Source organism: Rhinichthys klamathensis, unplaced genomic scaffold (genome assembly GCF_029890125.1).
Source record: "Rhinichthys klamathensis goyatoka isolate OS25496 unplaced genomic scaffold, OSU_Roscu_1.1 h1tg000073l_1, whole genome shotgun sequence".
NCBI classification, from domain to species: domain Eukaryota; kingdom Metazoa; phylum Chordata; class Actinopteri; order Cypriniformes; family Leuciscidae; genus Rhinichthys; species Rhinichthys klamathensis.
Window position 1 is genome coordinate 1,303,582 of NW_026606616.1, and position 20,499 is coordinate 1,324,080.

The 20,499-nt window shown below is 37.8% G+C and overlaps 1 protein-coding gene across 1 annotated transcript; it reads right to left on the reverse strand.

Annotated features, from left to right (window-relative positions):
- Positions 1–479: 479 nt before the first annotated feature.
- On the reverse strand, positions 480–20,108 carry kat2b (K(lysine) acetyltransferase 2B). The gene is made up of 18 exons (XM_056250719.1): positions 19,611–20,108; positions 11,954–12,092; positions 11,552–11,697; positions 10,789–10,875; positions 9,677–9,858; positions 9,032–9,223; positions 7,829–7,926; positions 7,615–7,740; positions 6,517–6,656; positions 6,219–6,427; positions 4,344–4,470; positions 4,128–4,238; positions 3,661–3,804; positions 3,430–3,544; positions 2,858–2,888; positions 2,689–2,752; positions 2,513–2,597; positions 480–1,620 (listed from the first exon to the last, which is right to left on the reverse strand). Exons 1-18 carry the CDS (start codon positions 19,809–19,811, stop codon positions 1,427–1,429), a joined length of 2,391 nt encoding a protein of 796 aa, XP_056106694.1. The 5' UTR covers positions 19,812–20,108; the 3' UTR covers positions 480–1,426.
- Between the last annotated feature and the right edge of the window lie 391 nt (positions 20,109–20,499).

The following is a 20,499-nucleotide window of genomic DNA, read 5'->3' on the forward strand; positions in this document are numbered from 1 at the left end:
TACCTAGAATCCATCATGGTGGCACTCATCGTTTGATAACGCATGGTGGATAACGCACAGGCAGTCGATCATTACTGCAAAATAAACTAATTATAAATCAATAAATAAATGCTGGCATTACTGATTTGAAATTATTTTATTATTTATTGTCTTGTAGAGATCGTGGAGAGACAAAACACAAGCACGGCTATGTAGGAAACAGGTTTCCTGGATGAGTAATAAACTTCCTTTACTTGGCTTTATAGTATTGGAAACACTGTTAAGCTACATAATGATATGCTAGACTAGACCAGCAAATTCTGCACAAATCAAGAAACTCCAGTCTGTTGACTCATTTTCAATATAAATATATACAGACAAATGCATTTTCTGCTTAATAACATACCTAAATTGGTCAGCCAACAAAAAATGTCATCCGATTACTAAGAAAATGATCATTAACAGGTGTAATAACACAAGTAGATGATTGTGAATTTTCTTTGATTTAACAATTTCTATGTAAAAAAAAAAAAAAAAGTGCAAGAACACAAAAAAAGATGTGCAGTTTGTGCAACATTACTCTCTACTGAAACAGTCCAACACAAAAGTAGACATTTCTTTCACATTAGTTGCTCTAAAAATGTAATCATTCTATAAAATATGCTTTAAAAGCAACACAAAAAAAAGTCTTTAAAAGACATACAAAATATGTCTTTCAAAGCAAAGGTACAAAGACCTTAAAATAGCTTTATCCCCCCCATTTCCCCAAATGTAGTACAAAGCCCATCTCTTCTTAAGTATTTCAAAGTACAAATATTTTAGAAAACAACAATAGTACGAGTCATTGCACGTGTCATCTTTACATACAGATGCTGTACGTTCTCATTAGCATATTAAGACTGTATTTGTCACTGCACAGGGAATGCTCCTCTTACACCAATCACGTACACGCTCTGGTAAAGACCGCAAATGTGCGGGTTTCTGATTAGGAATATTCATCGTATGAATACTAGTATTTATCACCATTTCTTTAAGTTTAATAATAAATAAGTGCTGTTTGAAGGTACAACATTAGGTAATTAGAGTCATTTTTCTTGGTTGGTACTATATAAAATATACAGTTTTTCATAAAATCGATCTATATAAACAGATTTTCACTATTATATACACACACTAGCATGACCACATGCACACCAAATGCATACAGCCGTACATACCTCAAAATTGTTCCGCAATTTTGGCAGAAGGAATTTTTAAGACAAGAAAGAGACTTTTTCCACACATGGTGGTCATGCGGATATTCACACACATCAAACACCTGCATTTCAGACAACCCTCCTTTTGACGCAAAACAATGAGGGAGTTATATATGATAAATGTTGAGAAAAAGAGGTAGAGAAAAGGGAGGGGCAAGAGGGAAACAGACTACTTGCGCCCCCTAGCTGGATTACTTGTCGATGAGGCCCGCCTCTTTGATCTTGGTGTAGAAGAATTTCTCTAGTAGGTTGGCACATTTGTAGTATTCGCTTTCGGGAGGGTTGTACTCTCGACAGTTAGTGAAGATCCTCTGCATGTCGGCCATGAACAGCTTCCGAGTGGTGTAATAACGACTCTTCAGGCGCTCGCTCATCGTCTTTAAGTCTACAATGCACAATAACATTCATTCATTTAGGGGTGGGCGATACGTCCCAAATCTTATATCCTGAAATGAGTATTTTTAATTCACGATGACAATATATAGTTCTTTTTGCTTTAAGTAAGGTTTTTATGATATGAGCATTTTTAATACCATTTCATATTCGTGGAATTTCATAAATCTAACAAGTAATAAAACAAGCTTACCGCAGACAAGTAAACAGTGATAAAATAAGAACAAAGAAAGTAATTCCAAGCAATAGGACAAAAACTACAATAAAACCAAAGACACAAATGAAATAGAAATAAGAAATACTACATATTGTATAAAGTAATCAAATGTACCATGTAATAGTATGTACACATATACATTTATTTTGATTAAAGCTACAAAAGTGATTCAGTCAAGATCTAATTTCTTTTGTTGTTTGATTAACATTAATGACAGACGGCAGCAGGTATATTAGGCTGCTGTCACTTTAAGACCTCATGCACTGATCTAGTATACTGTTACACATGCACTTTCTTTCTTATATGTTTACTTTGCTTTCAGTTAAGACAAATGACTGTGTTTACAAGGATACTCTCAAAGAGTTTCAGGTGTGTGCGTCTCTCAGACAGCCTATGCATATACCGAAATGAGTTTTCTTTTGCACTTGAATGGTTTAAAATCACTTGTTTTTAAACCACAAGGATTAAAAACGCATTCAAATGATACGCTTTCGTGACAGCGCAGCACGGCAACGTCATGTGAGCGCGTAATCGCCACAGAGACGATAATCCAAAATGTATGCTGGTTTATCATGTCAACCGGTATATCGTCCCCACCCCTACTCTCATTCATTATACGCTCAAAAGTAAGTGTAAGGTCCAGTGTGTATAAGAGATATTTGCGTACCCATAGGGAAGCGGATGACTTGGTAATAACCAGGTGCCTCGTTCTTCTTTACAGGCTCCATGAAGGGCCATGCATTCTGGTGTGACTGAGGGGTACAATACATATTCCTCATTAGCCATTTATTTTCTTTCATAATTATTGTGCTTGAAACGTAAAGCCAAGCAGATATACATTACCTTGACCTGCTGTAAGATGTTCTTTATGGTGGTGTACAACTGGTCAGGATCCTTCAGCTCTTTGCTGTGAAAATTGACACAAAAAACGAAACATACTTTCAAAACTTCAACAAACTACAAACCAGTTACATAAGATTTGTTTAGCTGTGACTAATAGATACACACTCACCTCTTCCCTAAAGGCTTCCACCCCGTCTCACCTGTCCAAAGACAGAAGTAAATTAAAGTTTAAATTAAATGTATTATTATATATATATATATTCAGTAATATTTACAATAATAATTGATGTTCTTTTGAATTTTCTATTCAAAGAATCCTGAAAAAAATATATCACTGTTTCCACCCAAATGTTAAGCAGCACAACTGTTTTCGACATTGATAATCCGCAAATTAGAATGATTTCTGAATGATCATGTGACACTGAAGACTGGAGTACTGATGCTGAAAATTCAGCTTTGCATCACAGGAATTGGACATTATATTTTAAAATATATTCAAATAGAAAACATTACAAATTTTAAGTTGTATTATACAGTATTTCTGATCAAATAAGCTGCCTTGGTAAGCATAAGAGAACATTAAAAAAATGTTTTACTGAAAATATACATACATATACGTATATTTTGTTAAAATAATAAAATATTTTCAGAATACAATGAATAATATTTGTATAATAAAACATAAAATATTGTATTATCATTATTGTTATTTTTTTAAATATATATCAAAGAGAGACATACGGATTCCTGGAATGCTCTCAATTGCAATCTGGCGAACTCCCTCCTTAAAACAGGATAGGCCAGGGTAGACTTTACGAATCTGCGCTTGCTTGCGCTCTATAAGCTTCTTAATGATCTGAGAGAGAGGGTGAGAAAGACATAGAAAAGCCTTTAAGCGATAACAGAATCATGAATTTGACCATACTGAGTAACCTCTTTGACACATCAGATCTCATCCTCACACACACACACCTCTTTCTGTTTCTTGATGATGACGGAGAACTCAGTGTAAGGGATGCAGGGGTTCAGTTCACAGCCCATGAGCGTGGCCCCCTCATAGTCTTTAATGTAGCCCACATACTTAGACTTCGGCACTTTAATATCCTTAGAGAATCCCTGACATGAAACAAGAGTAACAAAATAAGGATATGGACATACTTAAAGCGACAGTACCCAAAAATGAAATATGTTGTTCCAACCCATCATTGTTTTCCTCTTCTTCTTCTTATTATTATAAAAATATAATAAAACACAAAATGAGATGTTAGGCAGAACCTCCCCATTTTTTTTAATTTTTGGAGCTTGTTAGTATAATTCACCATCCACTGTAGTTGTAATTTGTGCCATGGAAGAAAAATAAAATACCACTGTACTTTTTGTATGGACAAACATTTATCAATAATTGACCAGCTCTCTAAAACAAGTAATAGAGCACTAACCTGCTTCTTGAAGTAGCCAATGGCGTATTCGTCAGCGTAGGTGAGAAAGTTGAGAATTTCGTGCTTGATGTGATACTCCTTCAGATGGTTCATGAGGTGAGTCCCATAACCCTTAAACAGCAATTAAATGAATACGGATCAAGCTAGGAGTGAGTGAGGAAGGAGGAATGACAGATAATAATGGAAAAGCATCACCGTAATTATAAGACAACACACCTTGACTTGTTCATTGGAGGTGACGGCACAGAACACAATCTCAGTGAAGCCCTGAGTTGGAAACATCCGGAAGCAGATTCCCCCAATAACACGGCCATCTTTAATTAGAGAAAGAGTCTTGTGCTTCCTGTTTAAAGAGGAAATAGATTGACTCATAACAATGTTATGCCATCAATTCACAGGAAGCAATAGGTTAACATTAAACCAATGCAATTTAACACTAAACCACAACAGTTAACTGTTAAAATGTCAGAAAATCACCCGTTTAAAGGTACCCCTAATAATGTAGCATAATATAGCTGTTTGTGAATGTAAAAGGTCTGCAAAGTTCTCTCTAAGCGCATGATAAATGTAGTTATTGTCTCCCAATGGAAAAAAAACAAAACAATTTGGAACTGCCCCAAACAGTCAGTATTCCAATTCCAGTCCATACTTCCTGAACAAACCTGTATGTTGGTTTGTAACAGATTTGCATAATGGCAGCCTATGGTCTGCCGACGAACAACATCTACTTTGACCCTTCCTCAAACACTGTAGTTGTAGCTGAGGCCTGGAAGAGATTGATTTGTGTTGTCGACATGTCAGGAAGACGCTGTTTTCTGCATTGCAAAAGCAAATCCACTTTGCATGCACTTCCAAAGGATGAGGATGATGAGCCCCATCATACACTTGGCAATGCTATGCTCAAGGCACCAGTTGCGACGCAAGTGTTTTTCAGCCCAACGCAGTTATCATTTTCACGTCCTGCACCACGTTGTATAATTGGCAAATGCATTTTGCGCCCATGTTCTGATTGACCCATGCTGGTCTGAAAACGAGGTGTGTTCGGGCGCATTGTTGGCGTGTTGCTATTTTGAGGCAACTGAAATAGACTGTGCTATTGACCAACAAAAACCTGGTCTAAAGTCAGTGGCGCAGTATTTTTTGGTTATTTAAAGGGCACATTTGTAATATGCGCCTATAGGCGGGTGCACAACGCGCGTACACTCTGCTTATTACACACACAGGGACGTGCAGCAGCACACAAACATGCCAGATATTAAAAATAAAAGGATTACAATGTAAAAGATTAATATTGTGTACATAAAGATATGGTGGAATCCGGCTTGTCCCGTAGATGGTCTGCTTGCACGCTTTAACCTCGTCCACGAGCAGATCCATTTCCTCTCTGGAGAAGCGTTCAGTCTTTTTCCGCTTGCAAATTCCGCCATGTAAATAACAATACACCATGGCGCAAGTGGAACTAGCTTTTAAAGGGAATGGGAGAGGAGACTCTGATTGGTTTATTCATGTTACGCCCAAAACACACCCATTACTCATTAAGAGAATAGGGTCAACCCCTCTAGACCATGCACCTTCCATTTTTCATGTCGTTAAACTAGCAAAAGTGGATTCGGACACGCCCTAAATGCACTTTAGACCATGCGCTTAGAATTAGATCGTTAAAATAGGGCCCATTGAATTGATACAGTAAAACCGATAGTTACTGTTCGTATCACTGTGTATCAAGTGCTGAAGAAGCCTCTGGATCTGAAATTCAGATATTGTAGTGGGCGTTTAGTTTCTGGCACACGCTGCAAGTGGTAGACCAATCACAACAGACTGGTCCATCTGACCAATCAGAGCAAAGTAAGCTCTCAGAAAGCATGTTTTTTTTAGGAGACCGGCCTTTATCAAACCGTTTTTAGAAACTAAGCAAAGAGGTGATGCTGCAGTGTATATTATGAGAAAATTAAAGTGTTTTTGACCTTGTAAACCTATTGTAGAAGACCTCCAAAACTAAAATACTTAAATACTTCACAACAGACTTGTTATTATAAGCATCAGACAAAGGTGTTTAGTACATTAAAATGGGGATAATGGTAACCAACATACGGGTCAAATACGAGGCGTGTGATGTATTCTTTAGGCATGCGTGGCAGCTGATGTGAGAAGACGTTCTGCAGGCCAACAAGCCACATGAGGATCTTCTTATTGGGCTTTTGGTTGAGGGAGTTTCCGATGACATGGAACTCAATGACGCCGCGCCTCTCCTCTAATCGAGCAGCTTCATCCCGCGCAGAATGAGCTGAGAGAAGACTGGTCTGAGAGAAAGAGATACAGTTAAACACTTTGAGAATGAGCACTGCCATATGTCAGATAGAAAATACATCAGACACACTCTCTGTTTTACCTCTGGTCCCAGCATGGCAGTAGGGTCTATAATGGTGGACATGACTTCATTAATTAATTCCACAGGAATGTCACCAACCACACGAGGTCGTTTGCAGTCCTCATGAGATAACGGCTCAGAAGGCTTTCGCTTTTCTCCACCTACATGTGCATAAAGTCAAATCTATTCAGATCAGTGGTCATTGTGATGGCCAAGAAACACTCTTCACAGACCCATTAAATATCTGCAGTACATATATATTTGGAACATGATGAAGTATGATATATGATATATTCTATATTATCATATAAAATATGATGTAAGGATATTTAAATTCATGGATTAAATAGGTAAAAACAAATCATAAAGTAATGATACAATCATACAAAGTGTTATTATTATAAATTATAACTAAATAATGAACGGCTTCTATTTATTTAAAGCATCAAAAAATTAATAGATCATTTTAAGTAATTATTTAAACCATTTAAAAAGATGTAATATTTTATTTGTTTACCTGCATGTCACCATCATCAGAGAACCGTGAACATGCAAATGAGTTGTTAAATTGTAATATATCAATAAAATATCAGGGGGTACTTCAAGTTTTTAAAAAAAATGTAATATTGGGAACAAGAATTACAATTTAAAATAATTTTCTATTTGAAAATATTTTTTTTTAAAGTAATTTATTCCCAACAAAGCTGAATTTTCAGCAGTCTTCAGTGTCACATGATCCTTCAGAAATCCTTCTAATATGCTGATTTGGTGCTCAAAAAACATTTCTTATGATCATCAACGTTGAAAAGAGTTGTTACTTAATATCTTTTAGGAAACCATGATACTTTTTTTTCTGGATTCTTTGATGAATTGAAGGTTAAAAAGAAAGCATTTATTTTAAATAGAAATCTTTTGTAACAAAGTAAAAGTCTTTACTGTCACTTGTCACTTGATCCATTTAATGCATTTAATGCATCCTTGCTGAATAAAAGTATACTTTTATTTAGCAAACTTTTGAACAGTAGTGTAGATTTATCATCAAGACTACATAAATGGCAAAGTGATTTTCTATAATTTATAATCAGACACTGAATGAAATACTATGAAATAAATTGATACCTGGATTGGGCTCCAGGACGGATGCTACTTTCCGGGCCGGGCTTAAGCTGCCTCCTCCAGCCAGCTCCACTGGGGCAGGACTACTGCTACAGTACAGGGGGCGGGTCACGGGTGGAGCACTGATCACTGCACCAATCAGAGAAGAGAAACGTTTGTTTACAAAGCCATGCCAAATATATGACTGAATAAAGTTAACTCTAGCATTGCTAATCACCTGTGGGAATCTGTCCACCTGATAAACCAACCATGAAGTTTTCACTCCAAATGGGCGAGTTATGACTATAAACCTCCTCCTCCAGCATAGACAAAAATCTAGGCACAACACACACACACATTCACATACACATACACACAATGTCAACATATTGAGCCCAAAGTATACATAATATTTTACGCCAGTGAAAGTGAAGGGATGGATTCTTGAATGCTGCTTTAATGTATATCCTTTGAGTGGTTGTTAATCCAGCTATTAATCAATATTTATCCTTGTAAATATCAAAAGATTTGAATGACTTCTTCAAGCTTATGAGATTTACATGTCAGTTCACTGAAACATGCTCTCTCTTTCTGTTAAAACCAATATTTACTCTTCTAGCTGACCCTGACAGCCTAGGTCACTAGGGGTCACTCAGGCCTGTTGCCTACATGATAATTCTTAGTTAAAACTTTACTTTATGTATCTTCAATAGAGAATAATGATGAATATTGTCTGAACCTCTTACTGAGAGAAAGTACATCTTATCAGTATGTTTTGGGAAAGTTTCCTGGTCAGAGCTAGTGCTCGACCAACTCCAACCTTGAAGAAGCTGGGTCTCTGTGTGTGTGTGTGTGTGTGTGTGTGGGGGGGGTCTGAAGTTATGTAAACAAATAATGGCATGCAGGGGAGGTGATCTGCCATCTGGCAAGACAATTGGAACCTAGAAACTGCCTGGTGACTCAGTGGGTCACTTTGTGCCTCAACCAGGATTTGACTGACGTCCTGATAATCAATGGAGATATTCTTCCGACGAACAGCCCATATGTGGAATTTTTTTAAAGTTTATCTATGCCTTAACCAATCAGGATAATTTTACCTGACAAGATGACATCGCTTAGTGACTTGTGTGAGAGTATAATTGCTGCTGTAATGAGTGTGTATGCAGAGTGGCCTACAAACTCCTTGCTGAGTGTTGAAGCTGACTTCTGCTGATGAAACTGCAAATTATTCTTCAGTAAAATGTTCTTTACTTGATTGCATCTCTGACTCCTGGTCCTCATTCATCCTATCTGGTCCTTGGGTCTTAACTGTAAATTCCCCTACAAAAGTAAGCTTGTACTATACTGGTGACGAAATTTGCGCCAAGCGCACTTTACGCGAACTCTCGCGTACGAGTAAAAACCAAAGGCTTTATTTCTGTCTTTGTTGTTGTGTGCTTACTTGGGAAAATGTGTGAGAATGAGTGTGCGTTTCTCAGGCGGTAGTTTGTCTTTCTCCTGTCGGGCCTGTTCCAGCAGCTGTTTCCTCATTACAGTGAACACAGAGCGCAGAAAAGTGCGTCCGAAAATCTGTGTGGCCTCATACCGAGGAAGACTGTCACAGAACTGTGGCACATTACAATAACACAGCCACCTGCAAAACACAAACACAAAAGAAGACCGGAAATGTGTATTAAAGTCACCATGAAATAAAAATTGACAAAAAAATTTTTTTATGGAATATTACAGTATTATTGTAAATTAATTATCCGTGCACATCTTAGAGGGCGGGCAACCTGTCGCTCACATGAGATCACACCAATAGTGAATCACAACCATCCAACGATCCAATCAATTCCAGATGGACAAAATCAAGTCCCTACATTTTTTCTAGTTTGAAACGCCGGTTCACTCGGATATACGTCACAATATGGAAAAAAAGACTATCGCAACTTCTGTTTCATGCTGAATTTAAGAAATAGGGCCAATTGTTATTTCATGTTATACTTAAATGACAATAAGGTGTAAAACAGAAGAGAAAAATAACATTTTCTTTTCCCCTATGGAAAATTAGACCCTCCTCAAAAACTAAAAAATTATCAGTCACCTGGTGTAATTGACTTTGTAACCAGCTACGTCATCATCCGGTGCTCTTTGCCGTCTTTGTGAGGGCGTCTCTAGCTGCCAGTAGTTGATCTGGTTCAGGAACATCTTTGCGAGCTCCACAATGGTTTGCCTCTCCTTACAGGGTAGGTGGCTAAACTTGTACTGCACAAAGTTGTTCACACCCTGCAACAAAAACAACATGAAAAAACATCTGTGTGACACCAACAGCAAGGATGTCAGGAATGTGTCTAGGGTTGTTTGGTATCTCACTCACTCGTGCATCACATGCAGAGTACACTGCCAACAAATTAACCAAGAAAACAGAGCTGTGAATGTAGTTAAAGGGGACCTATTATGCAAAGTCTTGATTTTGTTTTTTGGGTGCTTGATTTTGCTAAATAATTTTTTTCACATATTTTACATCTCTCTTTCCAGTCTGTCAGTAACACTCTGTTTAGTTCCTGCCTCTATGAAGCCCCTCTTTCCGAAAAGTTCAATGTGCTCTGATTGGTTGGCGGGAACAGTGTGTTGTGACTGGCCAACTGCTTCCAGTGCATTTCAGAAAAATTACACCCTCTTACCACAACCGTGAGTTTCAACACACTACTAGTACTAACTCAACTCAACCAGGCCTTTTTTTGCATATGCCTTGGGCGGGAATTATTTAAAAGAGGAATACTTTTATGTGTTCGTTCCCGGGAAGAAAACCGAAGACTACAATCGAGGCGTTTCAGGGAGTTCAGGAACGTTGTTTACTTATATAGAGAATCTATATTCCATTTAGAGACCTTGTTCATGCTCAAACAGCAACATTACACACAAAAGAAAGTTGAAAATGTAAAAAAAGGATAATCGGACCCCTTTAAAACCGTCAGATGTTTCCCACAATTCCCTGTTTTCATCATTGTCTGTTTCAGAAGAAAGCTACTGTTGAGCTCATAGGCGGTTTATCTATTTCTGCACCTTCACACTTCTAACTTTCTCACACTGATATTGTTTTTGATATGATGTTTGAATATGATGGTGAAGAAAAATGTATTACTGTTTAGTGCTATTTAGCAAAGATGTCACCAAATATTAAATACCAGATATCCAATGCTGTTCAAAGCATACCTGTTCAATGCTTGGTTTTTCAAAGGGTGGGCTTTCCAGAGCTTCCACCACTGGCCTTCCCATCTGCAGGATACATTTCCGTAGCAACTAAGACAAAAAAAAATGAACAAAAAAAAAAGGTGGGTAGGTAAGATGGATTAATAGTAGCAAAGAAGATTGTGATTCAAAAGTTTAGGGTCAGTAAGATTATTATTATTTTTTAAAGAAATGAATACGTTTATTCAGCAACTAAAGAAGGCATTAAATTGAAAAACATTTATAGTGTGACATAATATTATCATATTCTATTTTAAATAAATGTTGTTCTTTTGAAGTTTTATTCATGAAAGGATTCTGAAAAAATGTATCACGGTTTCCACATAAAATATTAAGTAGCAACTATTTTCAACATTGATAAGAAATGTTTCTTGAGCACCAAATCAGCACATTAGAATGATTTCTGAAGGACCAGGTGACACTGAAGACTGCTGAAAATTCAGCTTAGCAATCACAGGAATAAATTACATTTTAAACCATCTTAAGAAAACACTTATTTTAAATTGTAATGATTTTTCACAATATTACTGTTTTTTACTGGATTTTTTTGAACAAATAAATGCAGCCTTAGTGAGCATAAGAGGCTTCTTTTAACTTGTGTTAATTATATTCATTGTAATACATAAATAGATAAGTGTCACCATTTCATTCAGTGATCAATATTTTTAATATTTCCAAAACGGAATCATGCATGCTTGCACAACATGCAACAACCCAGAAAACTCACTTTGAAGAGAGAGAAGTAAACTTGTTTAGTGTCAGGATCCTCCTCTTTATGGACACATGTGTACAAGTATTCTACATCCAGTACGATTCCAAGCAATCTGTTCACCTCCTCCTCCGACACATTCTCCAGGTGTGTCACATGGTCACCTGGGCCAGAAACACAAATGAATGAAAGAAGCCTTACGAATGATGTGGCTGAATCATAACTAGAAGTAATTAACTTTAAATATAACCACTGAAAAATATTCAAATATGTAGTTTGTGTAAGCTGTAAGCAGTGTAAAAACATACTATCGCTTAACATTATAACACTAAAAATCGATTTCTCTATGGACGAGAGAAAAGGGATTTTATCTTCCTGAACTCTACTGTTGTTTTCTATTATTACACAAGCAGTCGTTACCGAGGGCGTGGCTGCAGCTTCTGCACGGCTCCATTAAGTTAACAGCGATTGGCTGCTCAGCCCTGGGCGGGGTTGGAGGGGGAGGAGTTGGTGGTGGATTTTGACTCTTCCAGCCATTACATTTACAAGCTCCTTCAGCCTGTTGGAGGACAAAACAGATCAGTCAAAATATAAGACACTAAAATGACTACATTAGGAATAAGTTCACATTAATAAACCGTAAAGCTACTACAACCTGTATTGAAAAACTGCACTGAAACCAATAGAATCTAGTATACCTTATTTAAAGAAAATTAATTCAAACTTGATTTTATTATTTTATGCATTAATCCAAAAACCTTAAAGCTGCCGTCGGCAAAAATTTTTTGATCATATTTAGTGAAATCGACACTATAATCCGACAGAACAACATAAATAAAGTGGTTTTAGAAAAAAAAACCGAGCTTCTCGTTCTAACTCCACCTGGAGCGTGTTATTTGTTTTGCAAAAATCCACAGCTCCCGGATCATCTGGTCCAATCAGCGCAGGGGGGTGTGAGATCTGACTGTCAATCACAGATCAGGCACACGCCACCCCTCACGCACGTTACAATCACATGCACACGCCGGAAGTTCGCGCAGTAACGAAGAGTGATGGCGGATGTATCTCGCTTTCAAAACACTAACAAATCAAGTAAGCTCATTTTTAGAGTATAAATGACGTTAGCAATTGCAATCTATCGGTAGATTAGCCAGGGCAGCATACCTCCAAATACCCCATGGTGTTGATGGATGCTGATGAGACGGGCGCGTTCACAGATAACCTGGTGCACACGCACTGACGAGCACGAACTCGGTGGAAGGGTATCCGTTGATAGTGGGGGAGGGGCATGAGAGTTGTAAACATTCAAAATTTTGCCTAAGTCCACTCAATCTGCCAGACTTGCCGACTGCAGCTTTAAAGTGGATAGTTCAATTCTGTCATTATTTACTTAACCTCAAGTTGTTCCAAAGCTGTAAACATGTCTTTGTTCTGCTGAACACAAAGGAAGATATTTTGAAGAATGTTTGTAACCAAAAATTTGTGGGGCACCATCGACTTCCATAGTATTATTATTTTTCATACTATGGAAGTTAATGGTATGGAAGCTTGTTTCCGCCACAGAATAAAAAATAAAAATACTAATTGGGACTTTTTATCTGACAATTATGACTTGTTTTCTTGCAATTGCGAGTTTACATCTCGCAATTCAGAATTGCGTGATATAAACTCGCAATTGCAAGAAAAAAGTCAGAATTGCGTGACAAACTTATAAAGTCAGTTATAAAGTCAGAATTGCATGATATAAAGTCGCAATTGTGTGTAATAAGGTCAGAATAAAAAAATCAGTCTTTCTCAGAATTGCAAGTTTATATTTGCAATTCTAACTTTATGACACGATATAACACTCACTTTATTCTGACTACTTTTATATGCAATTCTGACTATAACTCGCAATTATACGTTTATATCTCACAATTCTGAAAAAAAAGTCAGGGTTGCAAGATGTAAACAAGCAAAGGTGAGATAAAAAAGTCACAATTATCTTTTAAAATGCTTTATTCTGTGGTGGAAACAAGCTTCCATAACAATGGTGCCCCACAACTGTTTGGTTACAAACATTCTTCAAAATATCTTTCTTTGTGTTCAGCAGAACAAAGACATTTTTACAGGTTTGAAACAACTTGAGGGTAAACTATCCCTTTAAAGCTCATCCTTAAATGCTGGCATCTTTAAAGTCCATAGAGAATTCCGGATTTACAGGTTTTAGGAGTAATCTATGTTTTTAATGCTGATGGGCTTGTTTCTGTGGAGGGCGTAATTAATCAAAATTAAATCATCACATAAATGTTGGAACACCCCTAAAAGGTGACGCTCACTATTGTTGAGTGACAGACATACCGACAACCGTAACCCTGCGTACGGATATGAAAGGACACATGCTGCTCGTGCTTAAAGCTGCACAAAATAAAAGTTGTGAATTTGCGATAGTCTTTTCTTCCATATTATGACGTATATCCGAGTGAAGCGGCTTTTGGAACAAGAAAAAAAATGTGGGGCAGGATTTGAATTTGTCCATCAGGAATTGATTGGATCTCTAGAGTGGTGCAGGTATGACATCCCTTTGTAGGCCAGAAGCGAGTTAGCATTTTAGCACTTCTGGTTCCACCGTCCCGAAGTCAATGGGTTTTTTGAATGGGGTTTTGGTTAAATGGCTGAAACAAGGTCTGGGATTAATACAAGCTCAAAACACTTTCACGTTTTATTCTATGACATAACATACATCAATATTACCCCACGTGTGATTTTTTGAAGCTGTTACGTGTCTTGCAAACGGTGGTTGCTAAAAAGTGGCTAAATGGGACTACAGAGACTGTCTGGGACATTAAACATCACGCTGAACAGATAAACTCAGTCCTCTTTTACAGCCTCGTTATGCTCATAATTGTGCTCTCATAAAGTATTCTAACTCAAACTTTCTGGGAAAATGTTTTTTTTTAGATAAAAACTGAAAGAGTTGGCGGAAGCTTAGTGATGGTGACGTCGAAGTCGTGGGACCGTGGTGTAGTTTGTTTATAGCCTACCTTTAGCTTTTTACTTCTGGCGACTGCATTTAGACTTCAAAATTCATGAAAGAAAGGTGATTTAAGCAATTTTGAGCGTGGCATGGTTGTTGGGGCCAGACGGGCCGGTCTGAGTATTTCACAATCTGCTCAGTTACTGGGATTTTCACGCACAACCGTTTCTAGGGTTTACAAAGAATGGTGTGAAAAGGGAAAAACATCCAGTATGCGGCAGTCCTGTGGGTGAAAATGCCTTGTTGATGCTAGAGGTCAGAGGAGAATGGGCCGACTGATTCAAGCTGATAGAAGAGCAACTTTGACTGAAATAACCACTCGTTACAACTGAGCTATGCAGCAAAGCATTTGTGAAGCCACAACACACAACCTTGAGGCGGATTGACCCCACCGGGTACCACTCATCTCCACTACAAATAGGAAAAAGAGGCTACAAATTGCAAGAGCTCACCAAAATTGGACAGTTGAAGACTGGAAAAATGTTGCCTGGTCTGATGAGACTCGATTTCTGTTGAGACATTCAGATGGTAGAGTCAGAATTTGGTGTAAACAGAATGAGAACATGGATCCATCATGCCTTGTTACCACTGTGCAGGCTGGTGGTGGTGGTGTAATGGTGTGGGGGCACACTTTAGGCCCCTTAGTGCCAATTGGGCATCGTTTAAACGCCACGGCCTACCTGAGTATTGTTTCTGACCATGTCCATCCCTTTATGGCCACCATGTACCCATCCTCTGATGGCTACTTCCAGCAGGATAATGCACCATGTCACAAAGCTCGAATCATTTCAAATTGGTTTCTTGAACCTGACAATGAGTTCACTGTACTAAAATGGCCCCCACAGTCACCAGATCTCAACCCAATAGAGCATCTTTGGGATGTGGTGGACCGGGAGCTTCGTGCCCTGGATGTGTATCCTACAAATCTCCATCAACTGCAAGATGCTATCCTATCAATATGGGCCAACATTTCTAAAGAATGCTTTCAGCACCTTGTTGAATCAATGCCACGTAGAATTAAGGCAGTTCTGAAGGCGAAAGGGGCTCAAACACAGTATTAGTATGGTGTTCCTAATAATCCTTTAGGTGAGTGTATATGTGTGTGTGCACAAATAAATCCATTTATAATAAATACTGCAATATTCCAGGAAGAACAAGAATTGTCCATTTTTATTCATGGTGATTTTAAATTAAAATTTGAATGGAAAGAAAATGATGAAATGGAAAAATGAAAGGCAAACTATAGTACTAAAATGAAATACAGACATGTATTGATTAGTCGGGTGTAGTGTTGTCAAAAAACTCGGTACTTCGGTACCAAGTCGGTACTAAAAAAAAATTACGGTTACGGTACCAGCTTTTCTAGGTACCGAGTACCGGGTTAATCCGGTTCTTGATGCGCTGTCCGAAAGCTGCAGAGTTGCGTCCTCTTCATAAAAACACTGAGACATGGCGACCGGCGGCGCTGCTAATGCGTTGGCTCTGAATCCACTTGTTGACAAGAAAGGAGGAAAGAGCCACATATGGAAATATGTTGAATTAGGCTAATGTCACGTTGCCATAAAGGGCAACACGTTCACATAGCACGTTTTTTGCGCGTGCAAATTTCAAATTGTAGGCGCGCGGGAAGCGCGCTCATAATAGAAGCGACGTGCGAGCTTGTTTTTCCAGGCGCGTCACTGTTTATGGTTGCATAGCGGAGACACGCGAGAGCGAGCGCTTGTGGAGAGAAGGAGAAAGCTGTGCAAACTGCGCTCCCCGTGATGACGAGGAAGTATCAGCAAAGAATTAATTGATTTCTAGCCCTTGCATTAGAAATCAGCTACAGGGTTATCAAGTTTTGAAGACAGGCAAGAGTGACATTTTTGGCAGTTTTGGATTAAATAAAAGTAGGCTACAGTTAAGTCAAATAAAACATGTTCTATCTCCTGTATAGTTTGGTAACACTACAATAAGATACCATTCATTAACATTACTTAATGTGTTAACATCAACACATTGAGTGAACAATATATTTCTGCAACATTAATTAATGTTTGTGAATGTCATTTAATACAAACACTTGATTGTTCATGTTTGTTCACTTCATTCATTGTGCATTAAATAATGTTAACAGATAAAACTTTTGATTTTAAAAATGTATTAGTATATTTTTAAATTAACCCCAAGGAGAATAATTGCTACAGTATATAACTATGGTTTATTGTTAGGTAATTTTATCTAATGTTATCTAACAAATATAATCTTATTATAAAGGGTTTTTAATACTACAGTTTCCATCTTTGTAACTGTGATATACACTTTAATATATGTAAATTTGATCTAAATTAAGCTTTTGGTACCGAAATTGGTACCGAGAACCGTGGATTTTCACTGGTATTGGTACCGAATACTGAAATGTTGGTACCGTGACAACACTAGTCGGGTGATTTAATAATGAATTTAATGATTTTCATGTTTTTTTTATTTATGTATTTAACTCTTTCACGCATAGAGGTCACTACAGTGGACAGCTATTAAAAATCCATTTTCTTGCGTATGCCTGGGTTTTGATGGCATAGTTGCATCAACCACTACATTGGACACTAGTGTATAATCCAACGGGGTAATCCACCAGCCGGAAACTGAAGTCTCCCCGGGCGCCGCCATTGGCTAACAAGCCTTCACCTGCTGTTAGCATTCCATTGACTCCCATTCATTTTTGCGTCACTTTGACAGCGAATAACTTTACATCTGAGACGTTTAAAGACTCCATTTGTCCATTATTTATTTCTAAAGAAACACGACAATGTATAAAATGCTCCATTACCTTGTATCTTACGTCGTGGCCCTGTAGAAGCAGTTTTTGTAAAAATAGGCTAACGATTGCGTCATAACACGCGACTCTCTGTCGCATAGAAGAGAAATGACCGTAAAGACAGATGTAGAAGCTCACGCGCAATCGGGGGACGTGGAGGCATAAAGTCAAGGGAGAAGCCCATAGAGAGTCATAAAGTTGCTCCTGCTGCGAGCTCATGGACAGCTAATACTCACGATCTCCGGCTCTGCAAGATTCAGAAGGGAATGATTCAGATTCCTCTTGGCACAGCTACTAGAAGACGTACAACTGTCATTCAGGTTGCTCACGTCACATCTACGTCTTCAAGCTCAGTTTGAGCATGCGCAGTTCGCTTGGCAATCAGGAAGTGAGTGCTTCTATTTGACTTCACTTTTCTCCGTTGAAATCTATGGGGTCGCTGTGTCCATTTCTTTTACTGTCTATGGTATAATCCTATACACTGCCACCAAGTGGCAAGCCTTTGTTTGTGGAATTGTTTTTCTCCAAACCAAGATGGCCGATGGCCAGTAAGAAATGTCAAGTTGCTCTTGAATATCCATCCATTCCTTCTATCCTATGAGACTCTTGCAGGTAAAATAATGTTGTAAAATCAAGAAACATCTAAGGAGTCATATCATTGTTACATTTTCCAAGTACTGATTTTAGATTTGGAGGAAATTCTGATTTATCATCTGTCCACCTAATTAGATATCATGCATCACTATTGCAGCTACAATAATTACTGAGACTGTTGTTCTTGAAAATACATCATCTGCAGTCACTTTTTTGGCTGTAATTAATGAATTTGTTTGATTAGATTATAATTTGCAGTTACGTTAATAAAGTAATCTGATTACATAATGCATTTACTTGTAATGCGTTACCCCAACATTGTTCATTTCAGATGAGGTTTTCTCAGAGAGAAGAGCTGTCCATTTTGAACATAATCAGAATTATCAGCTAATAAGGATTTGTCTGCGCAAATCAGGGGTGAGATTGGTGATGTCTGGGGATTGTGTTTGCTGGCGGTGGTGGGGTGGCTGTCAGACTTAGAGAGTGGTGTGTATCTGGAATATCTGGAATAATTGGCTTTAACTCCTAAAATGCCCAGATATTGTACTTATTGTTGTCATCACTGTTATTGTCGTTATTAGGATTATTATTACTATCTTAAATTTTCTTAAGATCTATTTGTCACTCAGTGCTTTTATATCCATTTTTTCTCTTTCCATAACATTACCATTAAAAATGAACTAGAAAAACATAAATAATAACAATAATTACTATTACATTACATTAATCTATTGCATAAATTATCACTGTACATAAGCATATCTATATGTTTTGTCATACCTTTCTTTTTTTCCCTATGCTTTTTATTTTGTATGTGTCATGGATTCTCTCCTTTATATTCATTACCATGAATATAATGTTGTTATATTGTTTTGTGCCAAAAAACAAAACCGCTGATGCGGACATCTGACAATTTCTTTGTAAAATACGTGTAAAACAAAGTTCAAATCTTGTTTTTCATGCCCTAAAAGCAATAAAAACAAATAGGGAAAAAAATCCTGACTGTGGTTATCATAATTCATGCATGAAAGGGTTAACGATTTATTTCAATATTTTAACATTTGTGTAAGTTGGCTCTCCATAATTGTGCGTGATCTGACAACAATGAACAGACAACGCCCCCCAGCAACAAACCCCGCCCCCGGCAACAGACCACGCCCCTCCAGCAGCTGTCATCCTGTCAAAACAAAGACGCCGCTCTCGCCTCTTGAGTAATCAACTTCAGTTTGTCTCCTATTCTAGCAAAACTCTCGCACCAAAGCGTCATGAGACTTCAGTTTGACTTGACAAAATACAATAAAAAACGACAATCACTGTTAAAAGAAAAACAAAACAAATTGACTACCGGGCAAGAGCACCCAATGTTCACGTCATCTTGCTCACTATGGGCAAAGACAGCGGTATTATCTCTGCAGATCACGGAAATGATGAGTTCATTGATATATTTTTGTTGTGCACAAATGTAAGTGGCCAGCGCACGAAAGCATACATTCGCAATTTAAAAGAATGGAGGACAAAGAGATGGCTTTTTGTGCTGTGCTTGCAAATTCAAGAGTGCGTAAAGTAAGGTAACAGCTAGTTTCACATATCAGATAAACATATAAAAGGGAGTCTTGTACTTTGCACTGTAGACGTAAACAATGTTTTTTTCCCGCTCTTACGTAGCCTACCTTGCACGAGGAATAAACGCCGAGTTTCTCCAGTTTCTTTGGACGTGGGGAGGAGCGGAGCTGCGCCTTCTTAACAGCAATACGTGCAGAACCGACCGCAGCGCCCGAACACTCGGTTCCACCGACTCCTGGAGCAGCCGGAGCCGAGCCCGCCGCGCCCACCGCCGGGGAGCCTTGAGGAATCCCAGTGCTTTCCGACATCGAGTCTGGTTCCGCGCTCAGACTCGAATCCTCGAAGTCCGCCCGCTGTATTCGCTCTCTCTACCCCTCAACAGCGGGATCAGACATGGCGTTCATCCCTGCTTTTTTATTTGACATTGTAAATCCGTCTCGTCTCCGCTAGGGGAGGCACAAAATGAATCCCGTTATGATTCGGACTCGGAGAAGGATACAAATATGTCATGATTCTGAGCGAACCGTTCAAGGTCAAATACATTAAAAGGGTTAGACATGTTTTGTAGAGACATTATGGCTTCTTAAAGAACCTGTTCGAAACTTACTTTTAAACAATCCTGCTAAAAATAAATAAATCTAAAACTAGTCTCCTCTCCTGAAAGTCACCAAAAACATAGGAAACTATAAAATATATATATATATTTTTGTAATTTAAATAAAGCTGAAATATATACATATATATACAAATTTCAGCTATTTGACATTTTATATATATATATAATTTTACAAAGTTATATATATTATGTATCTATACATCTATATTTCTATGATGAAAAACTTAATTTAGAACAAACGAAAATTAGACATGTTGCTTTATAGCAACTAACTGAAGTAAGTTTAAATACAAAAACTGAAATAAAAATGTAAAAGCTATATATTTTTTTTTAAAAGACAAAGCACATAAAATTACTGAAACAAAATTAAAATGAAGACT